Source organism: Cyprinodon tularosa, unplaced genomic scaffold, assembly GCF_016077235.1.
Source record: "Cyprinodon tularosa strain WSP-4 unplaced genomic scaffold, ASM1607723v1 ctg33, whole genome shotgun sequence".
Taxonomy (NCBI): Eukaryota; Metazoa; Chordata; class Actinopteri; order Cyprinodontiformes; family Cyprinodontidae; genus Cyprinodon; species Cyprinodon tularosa.
Genome location: NW_024039041.1, coordinates 2,405,514 through 2,416,910, shown reverse-complemented (window position 1 = coordinate 2,416,910; position 11,397 = coordinate 2,405,514). Strand labels below are relative to the sequence as shown.

Genomic DNA, 11,397 nt, shown 5'->3' with positions numbered 1-11,397 from the left:
ATATATATAATATATATATTTTATGTTCAGAGTTAATGTTAAAATTAAGATTTTAGCTTATGACAATGGCTTCGGTTTTAGACAGCACATTTTTGCCTTGTTTGATCGACTTGCGTTCGTTTTGATCAGGCACATGAGGATGACAGCATTTTCCTTTCTGTTAACGTAGCGAATTATATTAGCCAGCCAAACACCCCAGCTCTTAAAAGAAACATGATCATCCAAACATGTTTCTTTCAGCATTTTTCTGATACTTCTCTAAGAATGTAAAGACCCAAACTAGCTATAACCTTCCCTGTTTCTGGCCATTAATCATATACCCTACCCTACTTAAAAAAAAATAGCTAATGCCTTAATGCTTGTAAAAAAAAAAAAACACCCATAATAATTTCATAAACTTTTTATTTACATGCAATAGTGCTCCAGCATGTGCAGAAAACAGCCTGCACTCTTAAGGGAGTGTAGATTCAGGATATCCTTCATTTTGATCACTTAATACTTTCTCCTCTGACCTGTGAGGAAAGGAATAATACTAACACAACTGTCACCAGTTCCTCACCCTAGCAGTCATTTGGTAACCAGCAAAAGAGTAAACAGAAGTGGCTGCAAAGTAAAGTTCAGCTTACTGATGACTGAGTTTTTGTTTTTTTCCAGAATCTCTCCCATTCAGTGATAAAAAAATAACGTACTCCAGCAAATAAATAACTGTACACAATATATAATCTCATGTAGACTACTGAGAACAATGATTTATGTTGCATACACTTGTTAATAGATTGTTAATGAAGAGAAAAGAATATTGAGTTACAGCTATACACAATGGCAGCTTTCAGTTGTTGAGAATGTGATGACAGCACTTCATAAAAAACAGCATTAGATGGGAGAAATGGACCCTTTGTTTCTGTTCTGCATAAAGCTAGGCACATGTGGTCTCAACATTTAGGAAAGGATAGATGACTACGAGGTGAGAAATAGAGGTCTGAAATGGAAGTGCTGAGTAAACAGGAATTCACAACTTTGGAAAAAATACAGATTCCTGTTGTCAAGGACATAGTGTGAGCAAATATATGAATAAATCGTATATTTATATGAAAATACCCATATATACAATGTAATAAAACAATCATATGTACAAAAGCATAAATATATAAATATCTCCAATACAAAAATAAATATATTCTCTTGTTTTCCTCTGTTCACTACGAGTCAGCATCCGTTGTGCCTGCCGTCCCCATGTTGTCAAAGGACACTTCATTCGGAAGAATGTTTATTTCCTGTATCGTGTCTTGGGATTGTTGCGTCGTGTCTCTAGAGTACGGGGGAATAAAATCTTCTTCGTCCTCAAGTGACAGGAGATGGAGTGGTTCTTCTTCTGAAGGAATGAAAGAGAAAAGATCCAATATTATTTCAAGATTTCTACCTTGGCTGAAAGAATACCTTTATATTGCTCGCAAAAACTTATTTTGGAAAACATGTATTTATTTCCCACTTCTGAAGAAAACAATGTCCTAACCACTGTCGAATATGGTGGATGATCTATCTGGATTACATAAAAAAAAATCTGCTCGTATTAAAAAATTCAGGTGGCGCAGTGGGGTCCACTGCTGCCTTGCAGCAAGAAGATTCTTGGTTTGATTCCTTGCTTGGGGTCTTTCTGCATGGAGTTTGCATGTTCTCCCTGAGCATGCATGGGTTCTCTCCGGGTACTCCGGCTTCCACCCACAGTCCAAAAACATGAATTTTAGGTAAATTATATTCTCTAGATTCTCCTTAGGTGTGAGTGTGCGCATGAATGGTTGTTTGTACTGTTTATCTCTGTGTTGCCCTGCGATGGACTGGCGACCTGTCCAGGGTGTACCCTGCCTCTCGCCCATAGACAGCTGGATGGATATTAAAAAATCCAACACTTTTTTTTTCCAACAATAGTTTGGCTAATCTCCCATATTATGATTTTTGCCAATTTTTGAAAAGACTCTTCACTTAAAAAACAATGCACATGCACAACCCTGTACCCACTCCCGAGAGGGAACGCCTATTAAACTTGTGCGACAGCATGCACGTACCCATTTCTTCTTGTGGCGCTTTGTTTAAAAGTTGCGTTTTGCATTGCTCGTACAAGCTTACTTTTCAAAAGATTGTTTGCGATTTTTCCACTATGTCGGACTCAGCACCGGTGAGTAAAAATGGGGATGAGCATTTTGGACGACCTTACGTAAACATATCACCAGAATGATTGACAATTAGGAGGACCACTGATTTAGATGATCCACCCGGAAAAAGAACATCCTTCAATATAACTTTTAACAGTATTCCCACTTACTTTCACTAATGTTGGGCCTTCCATCACCAAACCCATCCTTGCCTCCTGCATCCTGTGAGGTGAAATTTTGAGAGGAAGACACCAGGTGCTGATGAGTGGACTCATCTGGTGAACAGCAGTTCTGTTCTTGATGATCCGTCTCCCTGAGAAAAATGAATACATATGTCCACAGTTAGAGCAGAAAGTTGTCTATGTTTAGCCTGATTAAAAAAGTCAAAAAGTTAAACATAGAAAAGGGGAAAATTTAGCATAATTAAATAGAACTATGTGTTGGTCACATTTTCTTTTTACTGAGACATACCTGCTTGAGTACTGGTAATAAGGGAGGTGTCCGTTTGTCTGTGGCAAAAGTGTGTCGCACTCTAGGTCACAATCCCCTTCATCCTGCCCGGCAAAAATGCATAAAGTTATTCATTCAAAATACAAACAAAAGGTAAAATAATGTGGATACTTTTTTTTTTATCTTAATCTCCTTCAAACAAAGTTTTGTGAGTGCTACAGAGCTAAAGAAATCAAAGGATGTACGGTTAAAAGTAGATTTTTCTTTTCATCTTTGTTGGAGTTGCCCAGGTTCAGAAAGCTTTGGTACATGCCGTTTTTCAATTTCACTAGAATCAAGCAAATTTGAACCGGTCTGCAGGCCAAAAATATTTTTTAGCTTTAAGGACTGATGTTGCTGTAATATACATCCTCTAATATTTGCTTACGGATTTTGGACAACATTGGAAAAAAATCAAAATTTAGATACCGTAGGTAATTTTTTCTTAAAAAAAAGTGCATTTGTTCTTGTATGGAGGAGGTAAAAGAGACATTTTGCCAATGGAACAAGACAATTTACATTTCAAATAAGAAAACACAATTACATTGTCTTATTTCAAGTGCATGCTATCTAATTATATTATTTTAAGAGTAAAAATACTCATTCCATTGGCAAACTATCTTATTTACCTACTCAAATTAACACTTAATTTAAGAATTTTTTTACTTATTTCTAGATCGTTTTTCCAGTAAGTGCACCCACACTTCAAAAACAATCTAGATATATGTAAAAATGTCATAAATTAAGTGCATTTAGCCTTATTTTGAGTAGGAAAATAAGATGATCTGCCAATGGAATGGGTTTTTTATTCTTAGAATAGGATAATTAGATAATGTGCGCTTAAAATAAGACCATGCAATTGTTTTTACTTATTTTTAACATAAATAGTCTTGTTCCATAGGCAAAATCTCTCAATTACCTCCTAAATGCAAGAAAAAATGCATTTATTTTAAGCAAAAATGACCTATTGAGATTTCAGTTTTTTCTGTTCAGGAAGAGTTTTCACCTGCTGCAGTCCTGGTAGGCAGTGCTGAGCTTTTCCATTCTGGATGTATTCCCCGTTAGCTGGGTAAACACTGCGTTGAGGTGTCATGTGTGAATCCAGAGGGCAGTGTCCGACCAGGGCGAGTCCCTGCAGGGGAACCATGGTGTACTGACACGTCGATACTGGAGCAGCCACAGGAGGGAAGCACAAGTCTGATGCTTGCTCTGCAGTTAGCATAAAAAAAAAAAAAAACGAGTTAAGATGTGCAAAGGTAAGAAATTCTGATGAAAAGCTTGAGGAACTCAGAGAAACACCCACTCTGCTTGGCCCAAGCTCTCCAGAGACAGAAGGGGATGAAGGCAACGATGATGCAGACAAAGGGTCCGACGATACCAACGATGAGGTATGGGAGATCGCCAGGCCGTGGCACCAATACCCCAGCTGTTTCAGATCCTGAGTCTGGAGTCTCAGGTTCTAGAACAGGTCGCTGGTTATTAGGACGAGCTGAGAAAAAAAAAACAAAAAAAACATTAAAGTCTCATAAGATATTTATGATAAAACATCATGTGCTGTATAATCTAGCATGTACAAACCTTTTGTTTCAAGGATCACTACATTTCCAAACTCGCTCTCGCCTTTCTCATTAAAGCTCTGCATCTTGATGTCATAGGCTGTTTCTGGCTGCAGGTCGGTGATGGAATGCCAGTAGCGGTCTCCCTCCACCACATCCTTTTTGTAGTCACTGTCGTTGTCACTGTCTGTCGGCCGGTAGTAGATGTAGAAACCGTAGATGGGTGTGTTGTTCACCGGAGTGTACTAGTGAGGAGGGAACAGTCACTATTAAACCCTGTACCCCGGTACAATATTTAAAATTCCAAACAGATTTGCAGTTTTCAGTTCTTTACACCATCTTTTAAATTAGAGTGAAAGAAAATCCCAATGCATTTTCTGCATTTCTGCATTTTCTTCTGTTCAGGATTTAGATATAGAAAACAGGAAACGGCCAAAGGGAAGGATGGAAGAGAGCAAAAGCAAGGACAGTGGAAAGACAGTGAGGAAGGAAGGAAGGAAGGAAGGAAGGAAGGAAGGAAGGAAGGAAGGAAGGAAGGAAGGAAGGAAGGAAGGAAGGAAGGAAGGAAGGAAGGAAGGAAGGAAGGAAGGAAGGAATGATCAAATGAAGGAAGGAAGGAAGGAATGATCCAATGAAGGAAGGATCCAAGGAAGGAAGGATCCAAGGAAGGAGAGAAGGATCCAAGGAAGGAAGGAAGGATCCAAGAAAGGAGAGAAGGATCCAAGGAAGGAAGGAAGGATCCAAGAAAGGAGAGAAGGGTCCAAGGAAGGATAGAAGGACGGTTCCAATGAAGGAAGGATCCAAGGAAGGAATGATCCAATGAGGGAAGGATCCAGGGAAGGAATGATCCAATGAGGGAAGGATCCAAGGAAGGAATGATCCAAGGAAGGAAGGAAGGATCCAATGAAGGAAGGATCCAAGGAAGGAATGATCCAATGAAGGAAGGATCCAAGGAAGGATCCAAAGAAGGAAGGAAGGATCCAAGGAAGGATCCAAGAAAGGATCCAAGGAAGGAAGGAACGAAGAAAGGATCCAAAGAAGGAAGGTAGGATCCAAGGAAGAGAGGGAGGTAGGAAGATCTGAGGAAAAAACAAAAATGTAAAAAGAAAAAGGAGGGAAAGAGGCTGACAGGAGCTCAGGACATTTTCCGTCTTCCATGACACGTACCGTCCACTTCAAGATGACAGTGGTCTCATTGATAGCCTCATTGTAGGTGATGTAGGGTCCATCAACGGGACGCTCGTGCGTTCTCCCACCCACCACCGTGTAGGCCTTCGAAGGAGCACTAGGAGGACTGGAACCGATAACGTTCACAGCGACCACACGAAACTTATAAGATGTACCTAAAAGGAAAGGATTTAACAATCAGTCTCAGCAGGCTTCAAACTGCTCTGAAAACTAAACACAGAGTTACGCAGTTTCATGTTTTCTTTCTCAGAGCAAATGTTATGTTAATTGTAACTCAGTTATGTTTTGATTAATGGCAGCAATCACCAAAATGGCTTTAACTACACAGATGATGGTGATAAATTTACAGAGCCTGGGACTGTAATTATGCAGGGCATCATCGCTGTAATTACATGGAACGACATCCGATCACTCCCCTCCTCCAAACCAACCTTTCTCCAGTCCCGTGATTTCCACAGACAGCCTCGACGGAGGAATGTTCTCCACCGCCGTCACCCATTCCTCACCAGGCTTCTTCACCTTCTTGTACTCCACCCGAAAGGACTGGATGGGGAAGCCGCGGTTACCCCGAGGAATCCAAGTCACATATGCCGAGGTCTCCGTAGCCGTGGAGACGGTTGGCTTATCTGGAGCTTCAGGAGCTGCGGACAGGGAGAGAGAGGTCAGATATGCGGCAACAATATAGAAATAAATCACAGAGAACAACATTGCAGCCTTGGTGTGACAAACTTACTGAGAGCTCATCCTTCAGAGACAGAAATGCGAGAGAGAGAGAGCTGTTAGAGGGTTAGTAGCTAAAATTAGTCCTAGCTTTGTCATTTAGTGACATTAGTGTGGTTAATCGGAGAATCTGAGGCATTCGCAGGCTGGAAGCTTACGAGAGAGGCTTGGCGAAGGGACAGCTGGAGTTTTTGGCGGGTCATTGGATGCTCCTGGAGCTTTACGCCCTGTTGGGAGAAAAAAGAAAAGGCCTTAGAGCTGCAGAGCCTTCCTCCTAGCAATTATTGTCCCAGAATTGTAAACAATGAGTCAAAATCAATGACAGTGTTTTTAGAGAAGTATTCAGAGATTTGTCACTTTACAACCGCAAACCACACAATGAGTCATAATTATGTGGAAAGAAACATTCTAAACAAATAAAAATCTTCATATTGCAATACTTCTCCAGGGGAAAATACCTATACTAGCTTAGGAAGAAGATGCAAATGTTGCCCAGTTCTGAATTTGATTAGAGGAGTTGGGATTTAGGAAGACGTTGGATTGAAAATAGGATTAAAAGGCAGTTTGTAAGATTAGAGCATAAAGCTTGTGGATAGAAATAAAGCTGTTGTACCTCTGCCTGTTCTGAAGGTCATCATGGCCGGCTGGCCTAAACCTGCACAGTTCTTAGCAGCCATTTCTACTTCATACAGGCTGTCCGGCTGCAGTTTGGTTAGAGTCAGCTTGTGAAGGGAGCCTGAGATACTTCGAGTGGTCCACTCCGCAAGAGGGTCTCCTTCCTAGGAAGTTACACAACACTTGGTCAAAGAAGAAATCAGTGGTTTTTATGTGCATTAAGTCAGTCAATAAGAGCTCTTTTTTTACCTTTCTGTATTTGATCACATACTCCAGCACAGGGGTCCCTCGTTCGTGCCGAGGCCTCCAGGTGAGCTCGTAATAGTCGGCCTTTCCTGTGCGGGGCTGACTGAGAATAATAGGGGCCTCTGCGGGTAATATTTGCCTTGGTAATGTAGAGCAGTCTAGAGGCAGCATGGCCCCTGTGGCTCCAGTCCTAACAGGAGGCTGTTCTTTTAGCACTTTATCAGGGCTGAGTGGACGAAAATTTGGAGGCAGCCTTCCACGTGATGAAATCCCTACACAAAAAAACAAGCAAAGACCCGTTTATATTTTAAGGCTTCCAAATATGGGAGAAAATCCCCCATTGATGAACACAAATCTGTAACTTTTACCGGTTGATACGGTGATGAGGCGGGCTGAGGCCTGTGAGCTGCCCAGCCCGTTCTCCGCCATGCACTGGTACAGGCCGTCATCCTGAGAGCTCACGTTGGAGATCCGCAACGCCCGCGAAGTAACACGGTGGCGGGGTGACGCAGCGATGGGTCTGGCGTTGTGGAGCCACATCACCGAGGGGGCGGGCTTACCTCGGGCCTGGCAGATGATGCGCACCGTTTCTCCCAATGCGACCTCCTGCTGCTGCAGCTCTACAGTCACCAGAGGAGGCTCTGCAGGAGGAAGGGGTACATGTCAGCTTTAAGACTCTGTGCTGGTGCAAGTGTCCTACGCCACAAAGGCCAACACAAACTAGTCTGTATTGGTTATTCAAGTGGAAAGAAAGCAATAGTTGTTTTTCAAAGTTTTGCACTAAAACCAGAAACGTGTTACATTCACTTAAATGCAGCACAGTTAACTCAAATATACCCAAATAAAGTCTAAACGCAAACTAGACAAAGTGAGGCATAATTAAGACATTGGAAAATAAGGATAAGTGTTTTCTAACATTTCACAAATAAAATAATCTGATATTTTTTTTACTCCGCTTAGGCTAATACCCAAACATAAAATCATTTCTCACCAATCACCTTCAGAAGTTAGAGTATTGGTAAAGTGCAATATAATCTCATTGTAAACACAGCATCTATGCACATTTGATCAGAACATGACACCCATAAGCGAGAGGAAGCCATGTTTACCACAAGCTTTGCAGAAGAGACATCTAACATATAGAAGAAAAGGTGCATTAATATATTAGAATGGCCTAGTTAAAGTCTAGATCTAAATCCAGTTGATAGTTTGCAAAAAGACTGAGAAAAGTAATGTTCACTGACTCCCCATCTACTCTGATTTGGTCATTTTTCAAACAAAAAAGGGATTTAAAGTTTAATTTTGTCAGTATTTAAACTAGTTCAACACTTTTAGATTTCAATAAGTAAATGTTTAAAAGTATTTATTAGTTTCCTCCACCTCCACATGCTGGTCCGTAGCATACTGTGAAAATACTATGAAGTACATTGAATTTTTGGATTATAATGCTAGAAAAACACTTATAGGTTGAAGGGGTGTGAATAGTTTTGCTAGTCACTGTACACAGAAAAGGGATTTGTTTCTCTGTGTGTAGAGTGAGCTAGGCCAGCTAGTTGATGGTTGGCTGCTTGTGAATGGGGGGTAAAGACAGAACTCATTACAGCTACAGCAGCGCTCTCTACTTTAATTAGACCCAGCTGCAGAGAGACAAGCTCACAACACATGAACGCAAACATGCACGCACACACATGCACACTAAATCACTGTAAAAACAGCCATCCATAACCTCGACACGTTCAATCAAAAGCAGCTATAGAATAAAGAGCCCTGTCTCCAGCATGTCTTCTACGCCTCTGCACACACACAGACAGAACTTTGTCCTCCTAGGCCGCCAAACAGGAGACAAAAAATAATTCCCAAATTTCATGACGCAGACAAAAACAGAGCCAAAAAAAAAAAAAAATCGTCAAGGCTCAGAATGAGATAAATCATTCGCTCACCGAACACTTGAACGTCGTAGAGCACGGTGGCGGATCGGCCCGAGCCCCGGCCGTTGTGCGCCATGCAGACGTACGTTCCCGAGTCCCCGTCGCTCACGGCGTCTATCAACAGGTTGCTTAGCAGAAAGCGCGTGTTGTTGTGAGAGCGCAGGTCCAGCCCATCTTTAGCCCATGTCACCTGAGGAGTGGGGATGCCGCTGGCCACACACTCCAGCACCAGCCGCTGGCCTTTGGTCACCATGATGGATCGGGGCGCTGGCGGGTAGATGATCCGGACCGCTTCAGACGTGGAGCCTGAGAGGTAGAGAAGAAGAGAATCAGGATGCAAAATATGAAATTGGAGACAGATGAGGAAGATGCTAAAGCAAATTTGGAGGATTAAAAACCATTATCAGTGCATTTCAAGATGAAGATTTAATGGTAACCGTCCTGCTGACACTACTGCCAAACAAGTCAACAGCTGCGAAACAGACCCATGACATAAAGCAAACATGGCCATGCTTGGCAGCGCTGTTCTTATGCCTTTAACTTCTCAAAGGTTATAAAAAGATTGGTGTGGGTGTTAGAGACCAAGACTCACGGCGAATGCGCAGGCGATCAGTGGATGTGGATGTTTTGACCTCCTGAGTGACCGGATTGTAAGCAGCACACTTGTACGGCCCCTCATCGTCCTGGGTAGCATTGGCTATCTGCAGGTTTCCAGATGGCATGATGAGGTAGTTTCCTTGAAGAATATAAAAAAAAAAACATGCTGGAGTTAGAGGAGTCAATCAAACACAAAAAAGAATGAGGTAACATCTTCTTGAGTACAGCCAAATCCTTTTTGGTTCCAGGTCTGGTTATAAATACAAGTCTGTTCTTAAATCACTCCTTATCAACGTTCTCATTTGTATCAAGCCAGATAACCGGAGGAACCAGTTGTAATGAAAACAAGAGCTTGCCAAAGGTTCCACGGTGGGAATGCAGAGGCTAACTTGACTGGGTAATTAATACAAAGGGTTTGTTGCATATTTGCAATGGGTTGAAAACCGAAAATGACTCAATCACTGGTTTTCTAAGTGAAACATCCCTGATATGAACAAATGCATGTTTTTACACTTGATGTAATGTCATTTATATGTTAGAAAAAGTCAGGTAGCAATCGTCCCTGGAGGATACCCAGCCTTAAAGAGGGCATATCAGAAAAACACAGCTGAGAATCATCGGCAAACCCCTCAAAGCGTTTCCATGGCAACACAGTAAGGACCTAATTTAATTTTCTGGTTTATTTCTTCAAACAAATAGGTATGGGTAGCGCCACAACGCTTACTAACTTGACCTCTCCTGCAGCCTGTCTCACTCCAAATCAAATCGGATCCGAGGTAGAGTTGCACCAAAATACAGTGTAATCACTGGAACCGCACGATTTTACACTCAGTTGCATGAGGAATTCCCAGGCCGCACCGACAACACTTTTCAGAGTGAAGGTGGTTGCTGAGGGAGGATGACTTGCGTTCACTGCCATCAAATTAAAGTGAACCAAGTTACCTACATTTCTGTTGAACCTTTAGGCAGCTACTTCTAAACAATTCACTACATAACAGGAAGCTGAACTTTTCAAGTCTAGAACCTTTTTTACTTGCTCTATGTTATTAACCACTGTTATGCTAAAGGTATTTAAAAAGCCCAACTCTTATTATTTTACCACTTCATCAAGAAAAATCATAAAACTCTTAAAGCTCCTAAACGAATGGTACAAATTATCATATGATTTAACAATCTGAGACAAGAAAGGAAACCTAATCTTTTAAAAAGTGTGTAGATATTTTATGTTATGGTACAGCTCTACATTTTTGCTTAATGGTATTATCTGTTTTATAAAGGAGATGTAACCTGGAGGATTTCCTTGTTTTGGTATATTTGCAGATATAAGACAACCCTGTGGATTTGAACAGTTTTTTGACAAGTAGTGTTATTGTACATAAACATTTGATCTTTTAGATGGCTACAGATTAAATATAGCCGTCCAAAATCTGCGCTTTCAATGCAAAATTTGGCACATCTGAGCACAAAGATGTATTTTTATCCCCATATGACTACTGTATTTTATATCTTGCAACAGTTATGACAAAAATGTGCAACTGGCAACCATCAATTTGATTTATGGCTGTGTTTGGTGCAGTTAATTTACTCTCTGGTCAGGGTTTGTTTACTTGGCTTCTCCAGTCATTAAAGCACAAAGGCAGCTGAAAATACATTAGGAAATTTTGAAATGACAAAGAAGAAAAGAAAAGACAAAAAAAAACAAAAACAGTCCACGTTGCAAAACTTAAGTTTGTAACATGAGCCCCAAGAGCCATTCTATTACATAGCTGTGCTGTTGGAAAAGGCCACCGAGTGGCGCCCTCGAGTCTGAGCCATCTGCCAGCTTTTGACAGAGTGGTTTTCATCTCCTTGCAGATAAGAGGCAGATAATAGTACCTACAGCTCCCAGGCATCATCAGCATACCAGTG

The 11,397-nt window shown here is 41.3% G+C and overlaps 1 protein-coding gene across 2 annotated transcripts in view; it reads right to left on the bottom strand.

Annotated features, from left to right (window-relative positions):
* Window positions 1-384: 384 nt before the first annotated feature.
* The window catches only part of boc (BOC cell adhesion associated, oncogene regulated), a 35,898-nt gene continuing 24,885 nt past the window's right edge, over window positions 385-11,397 (bottom strand). For both annotated transcript variants that reach the window (XM_038293684.1, XM_038293682.1), the window contains exons 5-18: window positions 9,485-9,628; window positions 8,905-9,198; window positions 7,333-7,605; window positions 6,968-7,236; window positions 6,717-6,882; window positions 6,262-6,330; window positions 5,815-6,024; window positions 5,363-5,538; window positions 4,218-4,440; window positions 3,943-4,128; window positions 3,646-3,848; window positions 2,622-2,704; window positions 2,321-2,463; window positions 385-1,372 (exon numbers count right to left, since the gene is read on the bottom strand). In XM_038293684.1, coding sequence (XP_038149612.1) covers window positions 1,200-1,372; window positions 2,321-2,463; window positions 2,622-2,704; window positions 3,646-3,848; window positions 3,943-4,128; window positions 4,218-4,440; window positions 5,363-5,538; window positions 5,815-6,024; window positions 6,262-6,330; window positions 6,717-6,882; window positions 6,968-7,236; window positions 7,333-7,605; window positions 8,905-9,198; window positions 9,485-9,628 — 2,612 coding nt within the window. In that variant the 3' untranslated portion in view covers window positions 385-1,199. The remainder of the gene's footprint in view (window positions 1,373-2,320; window positions 2,464-2,621; window positions 2,705-3,645; window positions 3,849-3,942; window positions 4,129-4,217; window positions 4,441-5,362; window positions 5,539-5,814; window positions 6,025-6,261; window positions 6,331-6,716; window positions 6,883-6,967; window positions 7,237-7,332; window positions 7,606-8,904; window positions 9,199-9,484; window positions 9,629-11,397) is intronic.